The 24,438-nt window shown below is 37.5% G+C and overlaps 1 protein-coding gene across 1 annotated transcript; it reads left to right on the top strand.

The window, feature by feature from the left end:
- Positions 1–1,049: 1,049 nt before the first annotated feature.
- On the top strand, positions 1,050–18,642 carry N4BP1 (NEDD4 binding protein 1). Its single transcript, XM_009276775.1, has 7 exons — positions 1,050–1,166; positions 1,789–3,563; positions 11,851–11,981; positions 12,421–12,517; positions 14,309–14,416; positions 15,994–16,101; positions 18,123–18,642. The coding sequence occupies exons 1-7, from the start codon at positions 1,050–1,052 to the stop codon at positions 18,445–18,447; spliced, it is 2,661 nt and encodes an 886-aa protein (XP_009275050.1). The 3' UTR covers positions 18,448–18,642.
- Positions 18,643–24,438: the final 5,796 nt, after the last annotated feature.

Here is a 24,438-nt window from a genome sequence, read left to right as displayed (position 1 = left end):
TTTTAAAGCGCGACTGGAATGTATCGCTCTCCTTTTTCTCCCCTGAGTCAAGAAATTCTTCGGAGTTGGTTGGGCGTTGCCATGTTTCCCAGTTGCTTTACAGACTTAACTTATTCTGTGGCACTTAGTAGCTTATTACCAAAGCTCTCGCTAACGGCTTAGCAGAACTAATGTTTCCTTAGTGTAAAAGTTGGCAGATCCAGACTGCTTCACCGATCTGTTTGCTGGAGCAAATAGCTTTCTTTTTAATCGAACGCTACAAACAAGAGAGAGAGCCGTCTAGGCTGTTTGTGTCTCTGACTGTGACACTAGTTGCTGTGAAGTATCTTCACAGAATTATTTTGTTAAATCTCTTGTAACCAAAGGTTAGCTGTACAAGAGATTCAGCAGTAATGATGAAATTAGTATTGTTACCGTAAGTCGGCAGATGAGGAACTCGCTAAGGCTCAATTTGGAGTTTTAGAAAGCAGGCATTCTTTATTGCGGCGCCGGGTGCGAGGTGGAATTCCACAAATCAAGCACACGCAGTTCACTTCAGGTTACTTTAAAAGTAAGTTTCGTTGCCAAGTTAGCCAGATATTCATCTACCTTGTCAAGTTGTCAAATAACTCATCCCATATACAATAAAGCCTAAGTGGTCTGGTTACGGTCTAGAGAATTAACACTAAGGCTTACATGGTCCAGTGAATAACACAGCAATCCATACATAACACTAACATAAGGATTAATCAAAATGTTTCTTATAGTCACTTATTCATTGTCAAACACAAAATATAGAAAGATTCAATAAAAACTTATGATAACCTTCAACAGTATTACTCATAGTGGACCTGGCAACTATAGCTGTTTGAATCGTGTGATGAGAACGATAGTGTGAGCACTAGGTCGGCTGAAAGGTAGCTTTCAAAACCAAAATCTCGATATGTGGGCGTTTGTGTCTTTGTTTGTTTAAATACACATATATATTATTGGGGATCCTTAGCATGTATTTTGTGACTTAATTCACAGACTTGGCAGTCCGCTTTCAAACTTGATTCCTTTACTGTGTAATGCCTAAGACTTACAAGGAAAATACTATGAATGTTGAGGGTTTTGAACTATTTGAAATTGACTCTAAACCAATTTGCTTGTATATTTGGGCTCAGAGACTCCAGAAACCATTACAGGTAGCATAAACAGCTATTCTTCTCCAGGCAACTGCAGTACAGCTTTCTTTTTTCCAGAAAATTAAAGCCTGAAACAAACAGCACAAGATTTCCATTTTCTAATTGCTGCTTTTCCTAATAACATAGAAAATGTTTCCTACTCCAAATACTTTAAAGGGCATGGGAGACGTGACTTCTCTTACATGTAGAGCAGTTTTCAAACCTTATCTGCAGGGATTATTGAGTAGAAAGTATAACAATTGCACAAGGCATTTGTTCATGAAGCGTATGTTCTCTTTGACCAAAGAACAGGGATGGGAAGATAAATGTCTTTTGACTTGTCTTTTGAACTGTTTGAGCTACAAATTAAATACTCTGTTACTATGAGTTTCAAGTAAATTTATTTATAAACGGTAGGATATAAAAGAAAGTTAGCTTTCTATGAGATCTATTTACAAATCATTTAAGATATCTGTATTTTATCTCTATTATCCAGTTTACTGGCAGTATTTACTTTCTCATGTTTCTTATGCTAAGTTGGCTTTATTTTCTAATGTGTTTGTCCATTGCTGACCTAACCAAAAATAATTTTATATATTAGCTTTTCACAAGTCTTCACTCTGCTGTCTTTTTCTCCTTCTAGGAATATATAAAGGGACTCTGTGAACCTGAACTAGAAGAAAAGGAGCGCTACCCAAAGGACATGCATTGCATCTTTGTTGGTGCACAGAGTCTGTTCCTCAATAGTCTTATTCAAGATACCTGTGCTGATATAACAGTGCTGGAAATAGGATTGCTCAGTATTAAGGGGGGTGCAGAAGCTGTTGTTATGGCTCAAAGTCATGTTCAGCAATTTGTGAAGCTTTTTGAGAATAATGAAAGCTTATTAAGCGACAATGAATCAGAGATTAAAAAGCAATTCAGACAATTTGTGGAAGCACATGCAGATAAATATACAATGGATTTACTGATTTTGCCTAGCTCACTAAAAAGAGAACTCCTAGCTCTCACGCAAACTGAATGTTGTGAAGTGGAGAGCAATATCATAGATCTTACAGATTCTGAAAGCCTGACAGAGCTTTTACAAAACAAAGCCTCCAAAGTAATGGCTACAAACAGAGATGGAAGAGCAGGTGGTGAGGAAGCAAGAAACAATGCTGGGACACCTGTAACTGAGCTTACAAAGCAGATGGACACCGTGTTTTCTGATGCTCCTGAAACAAGTTTTGTTCCCATAAATGCTGTGCCTCTGTTAGAGGCAGTGGTGCCTAAAGAAAGGCAGTCATGTAAAAGAAGATCTTCTGATGATGAGGAAAGGCTCCCTAAAAAGCACTTCTCTTTGGAAAACGATCAGGAAGTGAAATCTCCTTCACACAGTAATCCTTCAGACAGCGATGCAGTTATTGATCTGCTTTCGGATAGCTGCAGTGAGTCAGATGATCCCAGTTATTGCCTTAAAGAAGCTGATGATATCAGTGAGGAAATGGAATATAAGATTCTTGTGAACTTTTTCAGAACAATGGGTTATTCCCAATATATTGTAGAAAAAGTTATTGGTATCCTAGGAAAATCTGTGGAACCATTAACATTGCTAGAAGAAATTGAAAAGGAAAATCTAAAATTTCAAAAAGAAGATGAACAGTCATCTCAAAAGCCTGGAACTATCAATCCTCCTTTAGGAAGTAATGCAAATAATTCACACAAGCTAGAAGACAAAGGCATTTCTAGCCATAGAAGTCCACTTAAATCCAGTCATACTTCAAAGGAGACAAAAAATGAATATCACAAAATAAGAGATTCACCAAGCATGCAGGTTGATGCAGAAGATAAAATGCATATGTTGGTATGCAGACCTGCCTCTCCTTCCAGTAAAAATTCAGCTATATGCTATAAACAAAGAGACATTTATTGCCCTGGTAAGAATCACGGTTCAAGGTCAAGTGATATAGAAACTGATGGTGGTGTAACTTGCGGCACTATACAAGCTGGAGCTCTAAAAGATGTTGATTTTGTAGCCAGAGGGAGCTCAGATGTGCAGCGTATCTCAACTAAGAATAAAACTGCAGTTCAGCAAAAATCTGCAGGGCCCTCAGTTGTACAGAATAGTCATCCTGTTTTTGAGGACCAATTAGGACACTGCAGCTCTTCTTCTCAAGTGAGATCTCTCAACCAACGCCTTTCCCAAACCTCAAATTCTGAAAATCCTATCCCAGACCAGGTGTTGTCTTCACAAATACATCCTTCAGATCCTGATAGAGAGACAGTGGGACCACACAGACGTCATCCTGATCCTTCAGTTACTGGAGTTCAAAGATTTTTGGAATCTCTGAAAAAGCCATACAGACTGGAGTTGAAAAATGAACCTGGGAAACCGTATTTAAAACATATCATTATTGATGGAAGCAATGTTGCAAAATCGTAAGTATTGTTCTTTTCAGCTATTTCTTTATTAAAAGTTCAATGAACTTTCAAATGAAATAGGGACTAAGAGGTTGCTGTGGCATGTGTAAAGTTTTTGCTAGCTAGCTTTTTGGTGACCGACAGTCCATGTACACAGCAAGGTTTTTCAGCTACTGATAATGGCTGCACTGGTAAGTTATAGTATGGCTTTATAATGAAAAATTACATGAGATTGACAGGAGCCATTTTAATTTCCAACGCATTGCAATTTTGATATATTTTATTCTCTGTTTAGTGACAGCATTCGTTTTTATGACTGACTTGTTTGGAGTTATTCTTCTTTGTTGAGGTATGTGCATAGAAGGAAATTCTGAAGTTTTTAGCAGGTGCGCTATATGACACTTACTGCAGTACACAAATCCAGTTAGGACAGTGTGGTTGTGGGATATTCTATTGTGAAACAATTCTTGTAGAATTTACTTTTGGCTTAAAAAAATTATATAGTCTGAAGTTGAACAAGTGCAATAACTGGTTAAAATAGAATAAGGAAAATCCTTGATTTTGACTTAAAAATTGGTTGGTAATTGCAATACTCTGGAAAATATTTTCTATAAAGCCTTTTAAGACTTAGTTTTCCTGCTCTGGTAGAAATTAATGAATTTGTAAAAACAGGTAGCTCAGATTTATGAAGCCCAAATACTAAAATAATCTGAAACAAACTTGTACAGAATAGGCAATGGAAAATAAAACCAGGTATACGTTAGAGGTAGATGAGATCCTTTTTGATAACAAGATGTTTCAAAATGAAAAGTGTTAATTCTACAGTGTTTCTTCCTAGGCAGTGGTCAAATTTGAAGCCAAACTTGTGCCATTTCAGAGCAACCTGCTTTGAATTATCAGTGCTCCAGCTCAATGTAACACTTCAGTCAGAAGTAATTTCAGTGAGCTCTGCTCTGCTGCAAGCAATTTTATGCATGAAACTTAATAAGCCTTGCATGCACCTAACGAAGAAGTTGAGTTACCGTCAACTTAAAAGTGTTTTGTTCTTTTACTTTTGCTCTTAGCGTCTTGTCATTTTAAAGTGGAGGTTCTTATATAGTAGGAATGTATTTGTCCTTTAACAACATTACATGTTAGTGCTTGGGTCCTGTTACTTTTTGCAAACGTAGGCATGCAACAAAAATATTCCATACCCCTCCATAAAATTTGCAGAATAGGGAACTGTGTGTATGTGTGCACACACCTCGTCTCCTATTCCTCCTGATAGCTGAAAGAATGTATACAAATGATAGTAGACAATTATAGGGCTATTGGATAATTTTAATAGATTGGCTGACAAGGCACCATGCAAACAAGCCCTATGAAATGGGCACAGTTAATACTGAAAAGATCAAGAAATCCCTTTCATTGACTATGATGCAGGGATTTTCCATTATTGTAAATATCTTGTAATTCCTTTTTTTTTTCCCAATGTTTCTATTGTAGACATCTTTGGAGGGCATTGCCAATGACAAATTTTTTTATTTTCTTTTTTTAAGTTTATTATAACTAACTGGAATAGCAAGAATCAGTTAGAACCTATATCTCTTTACAGTTTTGTGCTTCGCTTGGTTCATTGTAACATCTCATCAAAACTATCCTTGAATTGATTGCTGTTGTCTAGTCAGGAAGAGACTGGGATTTGTTCTTTTTATACTAAGTAATTTTGGCAAGCACGCATGTCAAAAGGTTTTGTCAGTGTTTGCTATGGGTCTTTTTTGCAGTTTTGGAATATGAAAGTGAGCAATGACAAATGCAGTATTTCTTCTTAAGGAGGAAGTGGTAGTTCTTAAGAACAAACTGACTGACTGTTCTCATGCTCCACTCGTCAATGTAAGAGTAAACTTACTATGAGAACTTGCTATTTAAGATTTTTTTGGTGCATTCAGAGTTCCTCTGCTGAACATGCATAAACCCTTCCAAGTACAGAAATTAGTTTTCATTCTGAAACCATGCTGCCAGAACCAAAATGGAGTACTTTAAGCAAAACAATAGTAATTCTGAGAAAGATCATCTATATACCCAGAAAAAGTGGGAAAAGATTAGGCTATAGAAGTGTTTCTTAAATACTTAAAATCCATGTTTTAAAATAGTTTACTCTTGGAGATTGGAAATCCTGAAAAGCCTCATATCAGCTATATTATCTTGTATTTAGTTGTAACTAATTCTTGAATAGGTTATTTTCTAAGAATAAGCCAGAGTACTAACAGTGATCCCCTGAATTCTCTAGGATGCTCTTAGGCTGAGAATGACACATCTGACTGGTTAAGATACATGTATCACATGTCATCTACTTCCAGCTATTAGATGAAAGAGACTTCCCAAAAGAATGGGCTTAGATGCTGTTTAGGGGAAGAAAATAAACTTTTCCAGGAAAAAAAAATTACAATGTTATGTACCATAAGAAAATAATATCGAAGTCTGTCCTAAAATGAATTTAATGTTTCAGACAGTTGACAGCTGGTACAGTTTCCCAGAAGTAACTATGTAAACACAGATCTGCACATGCATGTACACACAGTTGTATTAATGGGGAAAAAAATGGATGTATGCTTCTAGTTTCACAGAGATAGATAAAGTTGCCCTTAGATTTTTGTTCTTTCGTGGTTATGAAAGATCTATTGTAGCTCCTAAACATTTCACCAAAATTCATGGAATAGGAAAACTTCCTCAATTGTTAGGGATAATAAATGCTTCTAACTCCCTTTTCTCTGTAATACATATGAATTTTGCTTGAGAACAGAAATAATAAATTCTGTTGTTATTTTTGTGACGTGCTAGTAGAACCGTTAATATTATTTTAGCAAGTTGGAGAATCAATCTTCACTTCTTCCCTTTATGTACAGTCCTAGCCTGATGATATCTATTTTGATACCTTGGTATTTGCTGATAACTTACATGGACTACCAGGTGATACCTTGAAATTCCTAGACATATAGTTCATTCAGAAAAAATTCTGCTGATGTTTTAAACTTAATTCATATAAAATTATATCTCACTTTGCCTGGTTTTTTTGACAGGCCTCTTACGTATTTGCATGTGTTTCTGCTAGATCACTATTTTTTCGCCAGTCAGAACAAAATGTACATTTTTAAATATGATTAGCTTCAAATGCAGTTTAAGGACCAAGGACCTGCTAATATAGAAATGTTTGCAGTTAGTCCAGAAAGTCTCTAGCACAGATGAGGCTTCAAAATTAAGTCTAAGTAACTTCTGTTTATGAGAAGGAATGTCGGAAGATTTCTGTGTAACCTTTCCTACCAAGTGATCATTAATTGAAGAAGGTGATTATCATCCTTATAAATTGATTTCCCCAGGTTAAAGAGCCCAGAGCTAGTCCCTTACGACTGGCAACAGTAAAACTTTTCAGGTCAATCACTGGAGAATTAATTGAATTAATAGATTAAGGTATTCTGTCATTTTATAGTCTTGCTAACTTTAAAGGGGAAGCCTGACATGATCTGTAACTCTTGACACTGCTTTAATTCAAGTACAGTGTTTTGTCACAGTAAATAGTTTTTAAAGCAAACTTACTTCCTCATTGTTCAGACTCTGTTATTTAGAAAATAGTGATGTAAAAGTGCAAGTCACAACTGAGTCATAAGTATAATACCTCAAACTTTTTAAAATTATTTTCCCAAACACATATTAGTGGAAGAGAAATGCAAATTGTTGGGGTCATGTAGAAAATAACAAATATACCAAATCTTCTTTGTCTATTTTTTTTTAATATGGAGAGATTTTTTTCATCTCCATATTTCATCTATGGGGTTTTGTGTCTTTTTTTTTTTTTAAGAACAACCAAATACATCTGAAACCAATGAATTAAAAGATGGTGAATAAATTATCTGCTTCTATCTCTGATGGCTGCGAGACTACTGTAGGCAGTGGTCTCCTAACTTTTTTTGATTGAGCACCCTGTGCTGGTTTTGGCTGGGGTAGAGTTAATTTTCTTCATAGTAGCTAGTAGGGGGCTATGTTTTAGATTTGTGCTGGAAACAGATAATACAGGGATGTTTTTATTACTGCTGAGCAGTGCTTACACAGAGTCAAGGCCTTTTCTGCCTCTCACCCCACCCCACCAGCGAGCAGGCTGGGGGTGCACAAGGAGCTGGGAGGGGACACAGCCGGGACAGCTGACCCCAACTGACCAAAGGGATATCCCACACCATATGACGTCGTGCTCAGCATATAAAGCTGGGGGAAGAAGGAGGAAGGGAGGGATGTTCGGAGTGATGGCGTTTGTCTTCCCAAGTCACCGTTACGTGTGATGGAGCCCTGCTTTCCTGGAGATGGCTGAACACCTGCCTGCCCATGGGAAGGAGTGAATGAATTCCTTGTTTTGCTTTGCTTGTGTGTGCAGCTTTTGCTTTCCCTATTAAACTGTCTTTATCTCCACCCACGAGTTTTCTCACTTTTACTCTTCCGATTCTCTCCCCAATCCCACTGGGGGGGAGTGAGCGCATGGCTGTGTGGGGCTTAGATGCCAGCTGGAGTTAAACCATGACACACCCTTATTAGTAAAATAATCTTTGAGCATGCATCTCTAATATATGTATATTTATCAACAATATATGTGCATTACTGAAGTTCTAATATTTCCTTCATGCACCCCAATGGATTGCCGTGCACACACCCCACACTAGAGTAGGGCATAGTAGTGGGGTACCATTGACATACAGTTCCCAAATATGGTTATACAACATCTGCCGCCTGCTGAAATGGAAATGAAAACTCTGCTTTTGAAAAGCAAAGGACAGAGAACTGCCTCAAAATAGCAGAACCATGAAGATATTTAAATGTCCTACTAAATAATCAATGCATGGGGGCCTGGGGGGGGTTTAATCTAGGTATTCTGTAGCTTCCTTCTGGCTAAATGAAGTAAATAAAGCCTCATTATTTTCTTACTTCTTAGAAAATGAAGAATTTTCAATTTTGCTTTGAATTGTTTTCAGTTTTACTTCTCAGTACCTTGAGGTTATGGACATCTGCTTCCATGCCTATGTTGGGGGGTTTTTTTGACCCCTGAGTGTCATGTGTTTTGGGGGGAGTATTAATGCATTGCCCACATGCTTGGAGTAAGGCTGAATGGGCTTCCAAATCACTACTTGCCTTGTCTTAACTCTGGAAGACTGCAAGAAGCTGAAGAATTTTTCGTCTTGACACGTGCGGCCTAGTAAAAATGGCACGTTGATCTATTAATGCTAGCTGTACTTTCAGTGTGCTTGTTGAATGAGAGAAAGCCCAGAGTTTACTCTAACCGCTAACAAGTATTTTTAAAAATTGCCTCTTTTTGTGTGCTGAAAACAGACCTTTCAGGACAGACTGAAATATCTAGATAGTTGTCAGGTAATTTTAAATTGAATTTTATTAAAATGTGGGAGAAACTCAGAATGAAAGAGTAATTGGATGGAATTATATCTTGCTAGAATTGTTTGTAAATAATGATATGTACTTTCCTTAATTTAGTTACAAAACCAAAGGGAAAATGTTACATTGTCCCAGAAAGCAACCTGCTGTTTGGTGCTTTGTGTTGTTTATGATCATCTCTTGTTTAACTTCAGAAATACTTTTGTAGGGTCTTCACAGTTTTTTAAAGAACTGGGACAGCCAAAACCAGTATTTACAATGGCAATTGGCGAACAGATGCAGTCTTTGAGATGGATGTCTTGAAAAGACCACCTTGCTGTGGTAATTTGCTGTCCTTCAGATGTTTACCTAGCTCAAATAATGCATTTCATATTTCTGTTTGTCTAGCAGTGACATATTTATTCATATTATAGCTCACCTTAATTCTACATGTTATTTGATAAAGTTAAATATATTGCTTCTGTTTGCATGCTTTTTTAAGTTGCTACAGAGTAGGAGTTTGTGATCATACAGGACAAATCAAGAACTGCTGTTCTAGGCTTCAAAACATTTAAAAAACAGAGTACTCTGTGTAGTTCAGCAGGTTTAAAGCTCTAAAACAGGAGAATGGACAAGTAGAGAAGGCATAATTTTCAACATGAACATCGAGACCTCTGCATCTCTTGAAGTCCAGTTGAGAGCCAGTGAAAATACAGTGAAAGTGTTAACAGAGCTTTCCAGTTTATTGAAATGGATATCTAACTTAAAGTGGGAGGATGATGACTGCATTTTAAGTTTATGACCTAGAAGGTTTACAAGGAGTAACTCTTCTGTGGCAATTTCATTCCTTTATTTGACTGCTCTTGACATCAAGAACACTTGATTTTATTAGGATAAGTGTGGCATAGGATTTTTTTTTTCTCCAGAAACTCTGTTAATTAGTCAGATTTTTTGTCTTTTACAGTTCAGATGTAGCTTACTCATTTTTCTGCCCTTCTGCATAAAATGTTCCTCTCCAAATTCAGAGAACCTTAATAGATCTATATTTTGATACGTTTATTTTAAAATGAGTCTACAAAATTGGAAAAGGATACATGAACGCTACTAAAGGCTGAGTTTCACTGTAAAATATTTCCACTGAAATGTTTTAAAGAAAACTCTGTTCAGAAGGTTTCCTGGTAGCTTAAACTAGCAGTTTAGAGGTAAGATTCCATTCAAAACTAATAAGGCTTACTATTAGGCTTATAATATACAATTGCACATTAATTAGGAGACTGGTTTAAAATACGAATACCACTTGATCACTTACTGTTATGAGAAGCACTTTGTAGTGACTTAACGTCTAACTCAAAACATAGAGTATGTACTACTTTGTAAGAAGTGCTTTGCCTGTTCATGCCATCAGTTCTGAATCAGTGCGTCTTTTCTAACTAAGTATATCTTTGTTTTGTCTAAGTGTAGCCTCTAATCTATGAAAATGTGAGGGGAAAAGTTTCTGAATGAAAACTGGATTTAGCCTCATGTAAGGTGCTAGTAGGTGTTTTGTAGGAATTCATTCTAGAGGTATTTTTGATTCTGTCTTCTGTGCTTTATTTTAAGATTCTTCCATTATTCTTCTGAAGCTCAGTTCCCAGAATGTGGTTAGACAGTTAATTGCTAAAGGAGGACTTCCTGCCATGTGTTAAATGGGCATATAGGATCATTGGAATAATTCAGATTGAGAGGGACCTCACAAGGTCATCAACTCCAATCTCTGTATCACTCATATTGGGCAGTTGCTGATTTTTCTGGAAGTCACTTAACTGAGTTGCAAAACCAGGTAATGAACAGCTGATATTTTTAAATGGGGGGGGGAGGGAAGATTGCAACTAAAATACAGTGTTTTGCTTGAAAATGGTAGCTCAGATTGTTGAAATGAAGGGAGAGGAGGCCCTAATATCTTACATTATCAGAGAACTTCTCAGATGTAATCCTTGGGAACCGGTTGAACCAAAGGTGGTGTATTTTGCAGTGGGACTGTATTTGGAACTACCACAATATTGGATTATCATCATTTTAATCTATAATCAATAGATTTTGGAAACTATCTGTCATGGTTTAACACAGCAGGCAGCTAAACACCACACAGCCGTTTGTTCACTCTCCCACTGTGGGATGGGGGAGAGAATTGGAAAAAAGGTGAAACTCATGGGTTGACATAAAGACAAAATAATAATGGTAAAAGAATATGCAAAACAAGTGATGCACAATGCAATTGCTCACCACCCACTGACCAATGCCCAGCTAGTTCCTGAGCAGTGGCTGCGCCCCCCCGGCTAACTCCCCCCAGTTTTTTTTGTTCAGCAAGATGTCATATGGTATGGAATATCCCTTTGGCCAGTTGGGGTCAGCTGTCCTGGTTGTGCCCCCTCCCAGCTTCTTGTGCACCTCCAGCCTCCTCGCTGGCAGGGCGGTATGAGAAGCTGTAAAGTCCTTGACTTAGTGTAAGCACTGCTCAGCAACAACTAAAACATCAGTGTGTTATCAACATTATTCTCAACCTAAATCCAAAACACAGCACTATACCAGCTACTAGGAAGAAAATTAACTCCATCCCAGCTGAAACCAGGACGCCATCACTATTGGCCTCTTTTAAAGCTAAACTCACTTTTAATTACTCAAATATCATTGTGCCCACGAAACTGAAAGGAGACTGAGCGATAAAGTTGCAAAGTGATGTTTCTATTCTCTTCTTTTGCTGAAGATGTCTTTCCATTTATAAGATTCTTAATCTATAACATCTGTCTACGTTTTATTTTGGTGAGGCTGTATGTGTAACTTCTAGCTTCACTTTGCAGGGTTTTGTTCTATTTTCTTTGTATTCATAGTAGTAAAACTCTAGTGAATTTAATCTCCCTTCTCTTTCTTTCACCCCCAGTCATGGTCTAAGGAAATTCTTCTCCTGTCGAGGAATTGCAATAGCTGTTGACTACTTTTGGAAACGTGGCCACAGAAATATTACTGTATTAGTTCCACAGTGGAGAAAAAGACGTGATCCTTTCATTACAGGTGAGGGAAATAGTTTCCTAATGTTTTCTTTATTAAACTAAATTGTAACTATTTCTTTGGATACTTCTGTGAAGAAGGAATGGAGAAGGAATACTTCATAAAACGTTAAGCCTGAGCAGTCTGGCTGCCCAGCATGAGTAACTGGTTTTCCATATACAATGTGAGACACTCTGAAGTGCTGTTTAGGCTAACTGATGTGTCATAAGTGGAGGCCTTTTTGTTTGGTTTGGTTTTTGTTTGCTCTTTAATTTCTAGTTTCAACCTCTTCCTCCCCGTTTTTATAATATTAGCAATTCTTCAGCTATCAATATGTCATTTTTGTAGATTCATAGGTACAAAAATAGGCTATCTTCTCTGCTAATTATATCTCAGATTAATTGTCAAATATATAGCTTAGAAAGCTTTTGTTTTTAAGAACAGTTGTTTCATGTTTTAACAGAGCAGGATTTCTTAACACAGCTCGAGGATGTTGGAATATTGTCTTTAACCCCTGCAAGGATGGTTTTAGGAGCAAGAATTGCTGCTCATGACGACAGGTACGGAATATACATAGTTTTAAAGTCTTTTCGAACATCTGACTAATGGTTGTAAAAGCGTAGTACTTCATAAGTGGTGGTATTAGCTAGTTCTTCAACCTGTCTAGACAGAGAGCTACGCGTCTAACTTCAGACTGAGCTCTGTTACGTTATTTTACTGTCCTAAGAAACATTTTTATATGTAATTATCTAATAATATTGTACATACTGTTTTCAGAAATTCATGGAAAATGGCAAATTTGCATGGCAATTTTAACCAAAAAAAAAGTTAATCCATTTCAAATGTCATCGCTTGCATTGAGGAAGAAATTAAGTCTTTTAGTAATGTTCTTATGCTTTCCTGATCATCAGTCTATCCCTGAATTGTCTTTTATGTTTGGGGAGCATGAGCATAAATCTGATCAGGTACTGTTCTGTTCCGTTTTTTTTCTTGACGCTGTTGTGGCATACAGACATAGATGTGTATTTGGAGCAGTGTATTTGTAACAATGTGTAGGCTAGTAAATTTCCAAGTTAATTTAAGCACCAAAGTTCAACTTCAAAATGTGGGGATGATCTTTCAGTGAACAACAGTAAGCTTTAGGGTTATTTGTTGGGGGGGGGGGGGGGGCAATTCCTCGTGCTTACGCTGCTATTGCCAAATTTTCCCAGTCTTGAGACATGGTTAAAAGCACGTGCTGCTTAACTTTTTTTTTTCCACAACCAGCTTTCCTAAATCTGCATGGATGAGCAGTTTGCAGCTTTGAAATTGTGTTTTGCAGCTAGCTACAGTTCACTGAATTTCGGTTTCTTCCTTCCTACTAATAATCATTCATACTTTATTTTTCTGACTACAAAAACGTCAGGTTTTTGCATCATGGGCATGCCTATTTTTGTTAGATTTATGCAGTCATGTACCTGATTGCAGAACTTGATACACAAAAGATATATAAAGTAGAGTGCACTTAATTTATCTTCCTTGTTACAATGTAGCAACTCTGATCTCTTAAGTAATAATGTCGTAGCAAAAAAAATGTAGAAGGCAGCCAAGTTGGAGTTGTTTACATGCTAATATTTTATATACACCCAGCATTTCATATGAAATGCTATGTAGGTGCAGTATTTACAGTTGAGATTACTGTGGAAATGAGTGTTGTGCTAACATATTTGCACTTTTGTCAAAAGTATACACGTTTCTGTAAAAGAACACCACCCATTATCTCTTTGCTAAAATAGTTTCAAATGGCAAAAAGCTTGTTTTCAGACAGGTAAAAAAAAAAAACAAACCATCGGATTTTCTTAATAAATGAGTAGTTACCTTTTGTCATAATCTATTTAACAACAAAATGGTAGCAGCACTCTGTTAGCAAGTGTTGACAGAGCAAACAACTAACATGCATAACGCTATTTTGCAGAACATGGACATTAATGCTAAGCAAAAAAGTATATGGAAATAAGTTTGTGTTGGAATGTGTAATAAATACTGTACTCTTTTGTAAAGCAAACCATTTACCTCTACAAATATTTCAGAATCTGATAATCCCATGGGTTTTGGGGAGTTTTGCTTGTGGGGTTTTTATATGGGAAGAAAGCCTCCCATGAAGACACTGCTGCACTAAATAAATGCATGCTGCCTAAAACGTTGTTTAAAGTTATATGGTGGGTCAAAACAGAGTAATTTCCTGGTAATCAAAGTGCTTGTTTTCATGCAAATAGATTACTCTTGGATGGTGAAATGTTTAGTTTTCTAGGTCTTCAGACAATTTTCAGCAAAGCAGACTATCTTAACGGTCTTTGAAATTAATTTTACAGGTTTTTATTAGAGCTTGCTGATAAAACTGGAGGTGTTATTGTGACTAATGATAACTTCAGAGAATTTGTGACAGAATCACTTGCCTGGAGAGAAATTATTCAAAAAAGGTGAATTACTCAATTTCTATGAAAGCTTAAAAGCATGTCTGTCCTTACAGTTGTAGGCACTCTACCTTCACGTGGGATTTTTTATCTGTCATGCAATTCTGGTAGAGCCCAACAAAGTACTGTGTTTGTTTCACCACTTTGATTCATGGCCTTATAATCGTGTGTTGAGTAGTCTAATGTCCCTATTATTCCTATATTCTCTAATGTAAGTCTGTTAATTGCTCACATAAATGGGAACTTGGTGTAGCAGCCAAGCTATATCACTTCTGAAGCTTGATGTTAGATCCTGTTAGAGTATACGCTTTGTGGTCCATTCTCACAGGCTTTCTTGGCTTACATTTCATTTCTTCAAGGAGACATGATAGCTGATGCAGACGTACAGTGTCACTTATAAGGTTTCAGAATCAATCACTCTTTACTGTAGTACAACAAATCGGCATAGCTAAACAAAATAATGAACGCTTGCAACATATCCCTATAGCCATTTCCCTGCAATTTTTGTGTGTCCTTTGGGTTTAGATGAGTTCACTTAGCTATCAAATATCCCTGCTTAAGCTTGTGGATTCTCTGTGAATTATAGTTTCTCCTGTGCAACTAGTTTCTTTTTTTTTTAGTTCATTTGGTGTTTTGTTTTGTTTTTCCTCCCCTCCAGTTAAATCAGGTCATTTTATTATTAAGGTATGATTTTCTATTGCCCAAATTTCCCACTAATCCCTCAGAGTCTTCCTGACATCTTCTGAGGGTACATCTACTGCAGTGACTGGGGTCTGTATAGGTCTAATGAAATAAATAATTGAAAAGCATCTAGGGTTCTCACAATATAGCTGGGAGAACATGGAATTGATGTTGGCTAATCATGTAGGTATTTACACTATTTCTTGAGTGAATTCTACCCAAGTCAGGTTCTGTTCTCCTACAGAACTTCAGCAAGAATACTTAGCACGTCATTCTGAGTCTGTGGGGTTTTTTAAGAGCTTGTGTTAACATCTGCTATTAGTTTTACTTCTGGGGAAATTCCACTATACCAAATTCTCTCCTCACAGACAAATTTTAGTTGAACTGGTTTCCTTTAATGCAAATATCCCTCTGTCCCAAAATGATTCCATAAAAAAAAGCTTCTTTGTGTCTTAACTGTAAACAGCTAATGCTATGTTTGCTAGTTGTGTGGCTTTCTGATAATATATGCATTTTACATACGTGGTTGAAGATCCTTACAAAGAAGGGGAGTTTGAACAGTCAGAAAATCTTCTCTAATCACCTAGAAAATCCCACCCTGGTCTTTTGCAAAAATTTGCAGTCATCCAACACTTGCTGTATAAAAAAAAAAAAAAAAAAAAAAAAAAAAGCTCAGTGTTCTGCAGTGCAATGGGAACAGTTCACATAAGCTCCCATTAAATTATTTTGACAGTGAATGCTGGTTGTATCTAAAATGGGTTACTAGTTAAGTTTCAGTGACTTCTGATGTGGTGTGAAGTGTCTGTGTTGCTCTAAGGCAACTTGTCCTATGCTACAGAGGTGAAGGGCAGCAAGGGTGTAATACATTGTTAGTAAATAATATTGAAAGAACTCTCTTGCAGGTTGCTCCAGTACACTTTTGCTGGTGACATATTTATGGTTCCTGATGATCCTTTGGGAAGAAACGGACCTAGATTAGATGACTTCCTTCGAAGTGAAGGCTGTTCTAGGTACAAGCACTGTTTTCACTTTTGTTTGAGACAGTTACGATTTCAAATGTGAAATAAACTGTTTTCCTGGTTCACTTGAACACTTCTTTAGATCTATATAGTAAAGGTACAGTAAAATTAAGCAAGAACACTGTAGGATATAGTAGCTTAACGAAAACATGTTTTTCATATTACTTCAGTCTGTTCAGAAACTGCTGGTGATACTTGCATCTAATCAAGATCTCTCTCAGAACTAAGATAATTAAGACAATAACTTCCTCTGAGATTTGATTGTGGTGGCTTTCATACAAAGGTGGTCCAAACTGTTAACATTGCACAAAGCTGCCAGTGGTTTGGGTATGTGGTAGCCTGGTATCCTGTTAATTACAGCGATGTTATTTAAAACACCTTGGTTGATGACTTATTCATAGTGGGACAATAGGTGCTACAAAAGAAACACTGTACAATGATACCCTTTTCACGGGAGAGGCATTTCACTTCACACTTGAGGGTACCGTACTATTAATAAAACAATTTTTGAGAGGCATTGTTATTAAATGCATTTGTATTTGATTCATAATTTTAAATATTAATAAACATATATTGTTCCGTTAAGATCATTGTACTTTTTAAATGTGCATATATTCAAAGTATGAATTTGCTTTGCATTAACTACCAAGACTTGAGAATGGGTTTGCTATTTTGCACAAGAAAATAAGCTGCTCTTTGCTCTTCTTTCACCAGCTTAAGAATTATAAATGCTAATGATAGCAAGGAGTATTGAGAGAGCTTTTAGAAACAAGTGAGGTAAATAAAATTAGCAATACAAAAGGCAAGCTATACTTAAGGATTAATACAAAGAATAAGCAGGAATCTCAGCTATTGGAAACGACTGAGGAAAGTGAGACATGTATATACCAGTAGGTCACAGGTTGATTTGAAAATAAGCATGTAATGTCAACATGAAAAAAGGAAGCACAGTTCTAGAACTCCAATAAGAAACACTAAAAGTATTCATGCTCTAATATAAAACCCTTATGAGATGTCATTTGGAACACTGTGTTTTAGCTGCCTGTGTCTGAGAAAAATAAAGTGAAAACGGAGTGTGTTCTGAGAGGTGACTGTGATGATTGTAGAAATGGAAAGAGACTCTTCTGAGAAGACTCTCGAAGAGCTTGGTTTCCTATCTGTAAACTTGGAACTGGAACGAGGCTTTGGTTTTTGGGGGTCTGTGGTGGGGTCTTTTGAGACAGAGAAAAGGTGCCAGTGTAAAGAGTTCATTTTGTTCCTTCCCCGAGACTTTTCTACTTAAGTTAAATGATGCAGAAAGCATAAATGGCGCCAGGAATAAGATCAGAAACTAGAAGGATCTCGAGCAATTAGCCTTTCCATGTTGAGTAGTAGGAGGTGTCATAACCTAAATGCTTTTAAAATAGAGCTCTGTAATTTAGGGACTGTTTCCCTTGGTGGTAGGAGAATGGACTGTAACATGAGTTCCAGTTCACATTTCTGTGTTACCTGGTGACATCTGAAGTAGACTTGGCCCTAAATTTTGTAGTCCTAGCAGTTCAGAGTAGCAACAACTTTTCAAAGTCTGAAATGAAATCTCAATAATTAATGGGGCAATGAAGTTTTTCAGCAATTTCAGGATCTGAATATTCTTCCTTAATTATTGTGTACACAGTGTACATGTGTTCAATGTATCTTTTTATCCATTTAGCTCAATAATACTGATGTTGATACTTCCATAAAATAAGCTTTGACTGTTGCTGTATTCTGCCAAGTAAAGTACTCACAGCATATTGGAACTAGTCCTAGGTACTGTTAGTTAATGTTGTTAGTGTCAGATTCAAATTGAAAACTGTTACACCTACTGTTTTGTTTCACTTTGAAAAAATGCTCATCGTTTGATTCCAACCAGTAACTAGCTGAGCAGTAGTGAAATATAGGAGTTATACACATTTTTCTTTTCTGCGTTTGTACAGAGACAGCTAGCATCTCCTTTACGTTAATTTAATCAAAATTTTTATTTTGTTCCATAGAGATTTTCAGTCTTTACGGAGCAGTGGACAGTATTCTTCTGAGACACCTTTCTTCGTGCCAGTCCCCAAACCAACCGGTAGCCGTCGACAGCCTAAAAACAGAGTACCTGGTGATCGCTCATCAACATGCCTTCCGCTGGATACAAACATACAGGCTTGTCTAGCAAGTCCACCACAGAGATCTGCCTCAGAAACAGTACAGCTAAGAGAAGCCCTGATAAAAATCTTTCCTGATTATGAGCAAAGACAAAAGATTGATCAAATACTAGCTGATCATCCATTCATGAGAGATCTTAATGCACTGTCTGCCATGGTGCTTGACTGAATATTATATAGGGTTTTTATATCACAACTGATCCGACTAACTTTGAATATCAATGTGAAGAAAAATGTTGCTCTGTTACGTTACTTTGTGAACATTCAGAACCTAATTTTATTTGTATAAACAAAGATTTTTTTGTGTATGTTCTGTTGCTAATAGATGCCAGTTTTTGGTAAATTAAAAACTGCTGCTACTACAGATTTGTAGTAATATTTTCTATGAAAAAAAATCTTCTGCTTCACTTGAATTGCTTATTAAAGCAGTAGCAGTTCTGAAGAACTGCTATCACTTTCAGTAGTGTGTTAGCACTTTTTAAAAACCCCTTTCCTCAAAAGGGAAAAATCATGTCAGAGGCTTAAAAATGACTCTTACAGCTTCAGATATATTTTCCAGATGCACGCATAATGTACTATAACATAAGCCATGCACCTGTCAGGTATCAGTATTGGTGTTTGTATCTAGAGTATAGATATTCTTAGAAAACCTATGCTCTACTAGTACCTCCTTCACTTATGAACTTCAAAATATTTCTCCATGGAAATAAAACAGACCCTTTTAATATTTTCAGATACAAAGACTTCTACGTAGTGTATATGTGAACCTGCTTTCCTTAAGCCTGCATCGTGGATTTTGGAAATAGGCTATACTCCTAAGGGTCTATGGACAGCAGTTTGAAGATCGCTGTATGGCAGCAGTGGATGTTCAGTGGATGTTCAGTGTATTATTGAAGTACTGTCACAAGGTGGCGTTATGCATCTGTTGCTTTGTAATGATCGACAGGAAGGCTTCTGACATATTCTGAAGTGCTCGTTCTTATATAAGGAAAGATTAAATGCAAGACAGATAACAGTAACTGTAAGAGTGTTAGGGATAAAATTGTATATTATATGAATAACTTACGGATACTAAGCAGACTTCTGATATTATGGGCAGCTAAGAAGCTTTGTGTATATGGGTAAAATCTTAGTGCCCATGGAATGAAAACCAAGAAAATCCATCTGCCTGTTCATCCAGGTTGAGAGACACTATGCTAGAGTAGATAAGAGAGGGAAGTGTAGATTGACAAGTGTAAATTGACAATTTTCCTCAATAGGATATATTTGTAATGCTTTAAAAGATCTGTGATACCTACATTGGTTTTTAAATTGGAAATTCTTTTGACTATCAATACTCCTTCAGAATAATTTCAGTATCTTTAACAATCTGCGCTGTTACCTGTTTGTCTTTGCCCCGCCTGTTCAAAATCTGAATGCTGTGATAAGCTATTAACAGAATGTGATATTGTTTATATAGAAATGGCATGCTGTCTTGTGTGGAGCTAATACGCTGCAGTTAACAGTCAGCTCCACCCTTTTAAATCTGTTCTGGGATCTATCCCAAAAGTAAGGTGGAAAAAAAGGAACATAATTTGTGAAAGCTGACCAATAGGACCACTTTCAAGAGCAGGAGCAAAGTGAAGATTACTGTGTGTCTATGTCTCTGTACACGCTTAAGTCTGTTATACCTTCCTTTTAACTGGTTTCTGGTGCTAAGTGTTCACATTAGTAAGATCAAATTAAACTGTAAAGAAAATGTGGGCTACAGAGCCCATGTTAAACTTCTGACATACTGAGCCTTACCCTAAAGCATAAGAATAGTGGTTTTCTCTCTAGTGGGAGTTCCCTGGGTTCTGAAATCACTCTTTGCTTAAAAGCAAAAGAGTTGAAATATACTGATGAAAAGAGAGTGTTGAAAGTCTGTCTTCTTGCATGGCCCTTTCACATGTATTGTGAAGTCAGAAACAGAAGGCAAAGTCTTGCTCTTCCCCCAACAGGAGCAAACTGAAAGATGATTGCAGCAAGAGCAAAAGAAAAGTATTAGGAACAGCATTATTACAGCATCTCAAAAATACAAGTGAGGATGAAGAAAGGTTTTGAATATGTCTCTATATCCAAATAGACAAATCTTCTTTTTTTTTTTTTTTTTCTGTATAAATGAGAGGGCAATTCATTAGTCAGGTGGGCAGAGTCATTCTGACCAGTACATGTTTGCCAAGAAGCAGTACTCGCCTTCTAAGTGCTAGGTGATCACCAAGTTCTGTCCCCATAAAAAACTTGGGTAGGTTCCTAAAGTCTGTTGTCACTGATTGGAGTTGGTATCATTTCAGTAAGTAGTAAGGGAATAAATTTTGACTAGTGAAGGGCTTTTTCTTAACAGGGATAGGATCCCAAGGAGGACAGTGGTGGTGAATTGGATAATTCTGCTTAGTTCTGCATTGGAATGACACACGGGAACTTTGGGTCAGGTTCTCAATTCCTAATAAGCTCTTCTAGAGGCAATCAGGAGAATCAAGGAAATGGGCCAAGAGCAATACAAACTATTCCATGTCTCCTTTGCATATTACTATACTCAAAACTGAAACCAGCTGTGCAGTACAGAAGTGCAGATAAAGAAATACAGTTTTGTTTTCATTTGTTTGTCACAAGGAAGGAAGAAGATAAAAATTGGAGTACATCACTGCAGAGGCAGCAAAAGATAAGTACCGTGTTGATTACTATCTAGTATGGGAGACATGATGAAGTATGTGAACCCTTCACCAGCTAGCAGTGGATTAGGGAACTATATTAATGCTAGTAAGTGCTGATATGCTGTTCACTTCTATGCTAAACATCCAATTTGAAAGGAATTAAAGAGGAATGTAGCACCAAGTGGTCAGCAGAGTAGTAGCTGATTACTTTTGCGTGACACAAGAAGCCTAGCTGGGAATAGTAGCTATCTAAAACTGGTAATCTTACCACTTTTTCCCAGATAGAGGACAGACTTGACAAGTAATTGATTTTGATGGCAGAAGCTTATTGCTGGATGTTAAAGCAAGCTGTCACAGCTAAAGTTCATGTAAAATGATACCAAGCGAGGCCAAAGGTTCTTTGTTTTCTATTTTTTTAGGTTCTATTGTCCCTTCAGCTTTAAGTTTTAAACACTGTATCTCTGTTAATGGGGAAGATGACATAACCAGTATGATCTGACTTTTCCTTGAGGGAAATGTGTGGAGCTGTTGCAACGCTATGCCATATGGTAGAGGAACACCCAGGGTGGCATCTTAACTGCACTTAGAACAAAACCATCACTGTCTTTCAGTGTTGTTTTCACTTGTTCTTAGTTCCCTATTTGCCTACTTATTGTAAGTATGGCTGTTCATAAAATCTATAAACAGCCTCTTTCAGTGCACAACAGAACTAGCACTGCATGAAACACAGCAACCGAGAAAGCTTTCTTGGACCTAACAGAACAAGGTTTTTGTTTGGATTTTTTTAATGGCAAAGAAAATAATGCTTTTTTATGCAAGAGAGTTGGTCTGTGATTCTCCTGTATCAACTGTACAAAGTGCTCAGAGTGGAATGAGCAGAGGAAAAGGTCAAGTCTAAGTCTGAATATAGCCAGAGTGTTCCTGATCCCTAGAATAAACTAATTTTCTGTGAGATGGTATATATCACTAATACAGCTTTCAATTTCTTGGTATTTCCACTGAAATGGGAAGATAAAGGAATATTTATTTGTTCTTGCTCAGAACTTCCCTGTTGTCTAGGATAAGATACTCATAATTCCAGGTAGATAACAACTACTTTTACCTGAACAGAACAGCCCTAGTTTACCCGTGATAGTAAAAAAGTGCCAAGACCCAGCAATAGGGAACAAAAAACCCAAAATCCTGGATATATGTATAATCTCCTAGCTCCATACTAAAACAATAAAATACCATAATTGTCTGAGTGCATTCAAGTAGTTGTCTGTGTGATAACTAATGTTTAACTGTGGTCTAGTTCTGCTGTGATCCTTGTTTAGCAAACAGTGCAGTTCAGATACCCAAGGCACTCTGGATTTGTTGGTTTGGGACCAGTAGGATCCAGCTCTAAGCAATGATCTTAGAGCTGTCTACTCTGCTTCCTCTATTGCTCCCGATCCCAGACAGCTCACACTTCAGATATATTATTGGGTTCTGTGCTGGCAAAAGAAGTGTACAGTGAGCAACATGGTTTCACAAGCAAGTCCTGCACTGATGGTGAGCCTGAACTTGTCATTCCTGAAGGACCTGAGCTAATGCCATGAAGTATCTTCATGCTGTGTTTCCCAGTGTGTCCCATAATGTGGTATTTGGGCTTTTTTTTCCTACCAGTGTTAATGCCTTGTGTGTTCCAGGCACCTTTCTAATCATCTTGGAAGACAGAGCTGACTGAACCTAAGGGAAAAAGCACATCAGTTTAAAAATATGAAATATACTATTGTATTTATCGCAAAATACTATTTTCTAATGCTAACTTGTATGAAGAAAGAAAAATATGAAAAATGGTCAAAATACTGTGGAATGTGGGAAAGCTGTTTTTCACTGAAAAAAGTTAAAATGAAAACCTTAATATAAGTAGGTAAAAATCTCTAGGAAGAGACTGTTACAGAACTGAACAAGTTTTTTTCCACACAGTCACACCGGAGCATTACGTAGGTCCATTCACAAGTTTGCTGAGGGCAAGACAGTGCCTATTGGCAACAGGTAACCTTCTGGGTATGCGGCAAGTGCCCACATATTCTTTTTGCCTATGAAAAAATACTAATTGATTAATGATAAGCTAACAACATAATTGTAAATCACCTTTTGTTTAACACAGAGAATGAGCGCACAGAGGGTCAATTTGTAGCGTGAATATTACTACATAATTCCCATTCTTATAGACAGATCTGAGACAATGCGTAGATTTTAATGCATGGAGAACATGGAAGAAAAGAGCTTTGACATGGGGAACTACAGAATTGCCAAGGAGAGTATTTGATGGGTATCTTTTTTCTGATCAACCAAAATGTTCCACACAAATGGCCAGCATAATCATTCCCATTTTTCAGAGACACTGAGGCACAAGAAAGAACCAACTTGCCTGAAACTGCTCAGTATGGCGGATGGAAGTGGTGGCCAAGCTCCCAAGCCTCACCGCAGCAATGAGCTCCATGGTAAATCCCTCCTCATCCCACCATGACATCTTTCCTGCCTAGGAAGATATCTAGGGCTGACGTGAAGATTTTTCTCAGGTGGCTCCGGCATCATCCACCCTGCAACCAGCACCACAACAAGCCTGCTGCTGTGGAAAATGAGGCCTCTGAGGGCATCCATCTTGTTTCACCTCAGGTGAGCTGTGGCTGGGAGGGAGGGAAAAGGGGCAGGAGGAAACAGGAAGGCTGAGAGGGTGGCTGGAGACTGACATAGTGCTTAAGGAAGGGCTTTATGAGCTTGTTTGGCAGCCTGGGCAGCAGCTGTGCTGGTTTTCTGTGCTTTGGACCAATTGTGCAGCTGAAGCAGGCAGGTTGAGCGTGAATGAATGAGGGACACTGAGGGGAGAGAGGCTGGTGGGAAAGCAACAGGGGATGAGGGAACACAAGCCAAACCCCTACTCAGCGGTGGACTGTGTGGTAACAGCAAAGCCCTCAGCTGGGTACAGGGCAGCTCCGCAGTAGGTACATGTTTTAGGTGAGCTTAAATCTCACTGCTCTATCTGCACCACTAGGCTTGACAAAATACAGTAATGTCAGTATTAAACTGAGATGGCAAACTGCAGGTAGCCCACTGTGCTGAACAGCCTACATACAAAGTGAGGGGTGTCAGAGAGGTCAAGACTGTACTTCTGTTTTTAAATAATTGCTGAAAGATACAATCAAATGTGTTTCCTGTTAGGGTTATGATTTAATGGTGCAAATGCTGCGTAAACACTGTAGTTATCTGTAGCAAAGGAGATGGGATTCAGTCTTTTCACCTCAGCATATAGCAAGGCTTCTATTCATATGAATTGGTTTGCTGCAACTGGTGGCAGAGATTTTTGGAGATTATTTTTCCTGTCCTGAATGATTGAGCTACACCTGAAAAATGTTAAGTATTATGTTCTTATGCCAAAATAAATATTCATGCTTGGACTTAAACAGGAATAGATGAATCACTTCAAAGTCACACAATTACTTAATCAAGCGAAGACAGAA

Source organism: Aptenodytes forsteri, unplaced genomic scaffold (genome assembly GCF_000699145.1).
Source record: "Aptenodytes forsteri isolate BGI_AS27 unplaced genomic scaffold, ASM69914v1 Scaffold33, whole genome shotgun sequence".
NCBI lineage: Eukaryota > Metazoa > Chordata > Aves > Sphenisciformes > Spheniscidae > Aptenodytes > Aptenodytes forsteri.
The sequence above is the reverse complement of the archived record's forward strand: the minus strand, read 5'-3'. Positions and strand labels throughout refer to the sequence as shown.

What these genes read in the sequence shown, in the direction of transcription:
- N4BP1 (XM_009276775.1), top strand. Translation starts at nt 1,050, where the DNA reads ATGCCTAAGACTTACAAGGAAAATACTATGAATGTTGAGGGTTTTGAA. An exon ending in GACTCCAGAAACCATTACAG is followed by an intron (nt 1,167 to 1,788) that starts GTAGCATAAACA and finishes TTCTCCTTCTAG; the next exon opens with GAATATATAAAGGGACTCTG. An exon ending in ATTGCTGCTCATGACGACAG is followed by an intron (nt 12,518 to 14,308) that starts GTACGGAATATA and finishes TTAATTTTACAG; the next exon opens with GTTTTTATTAGAGCTTGCTG.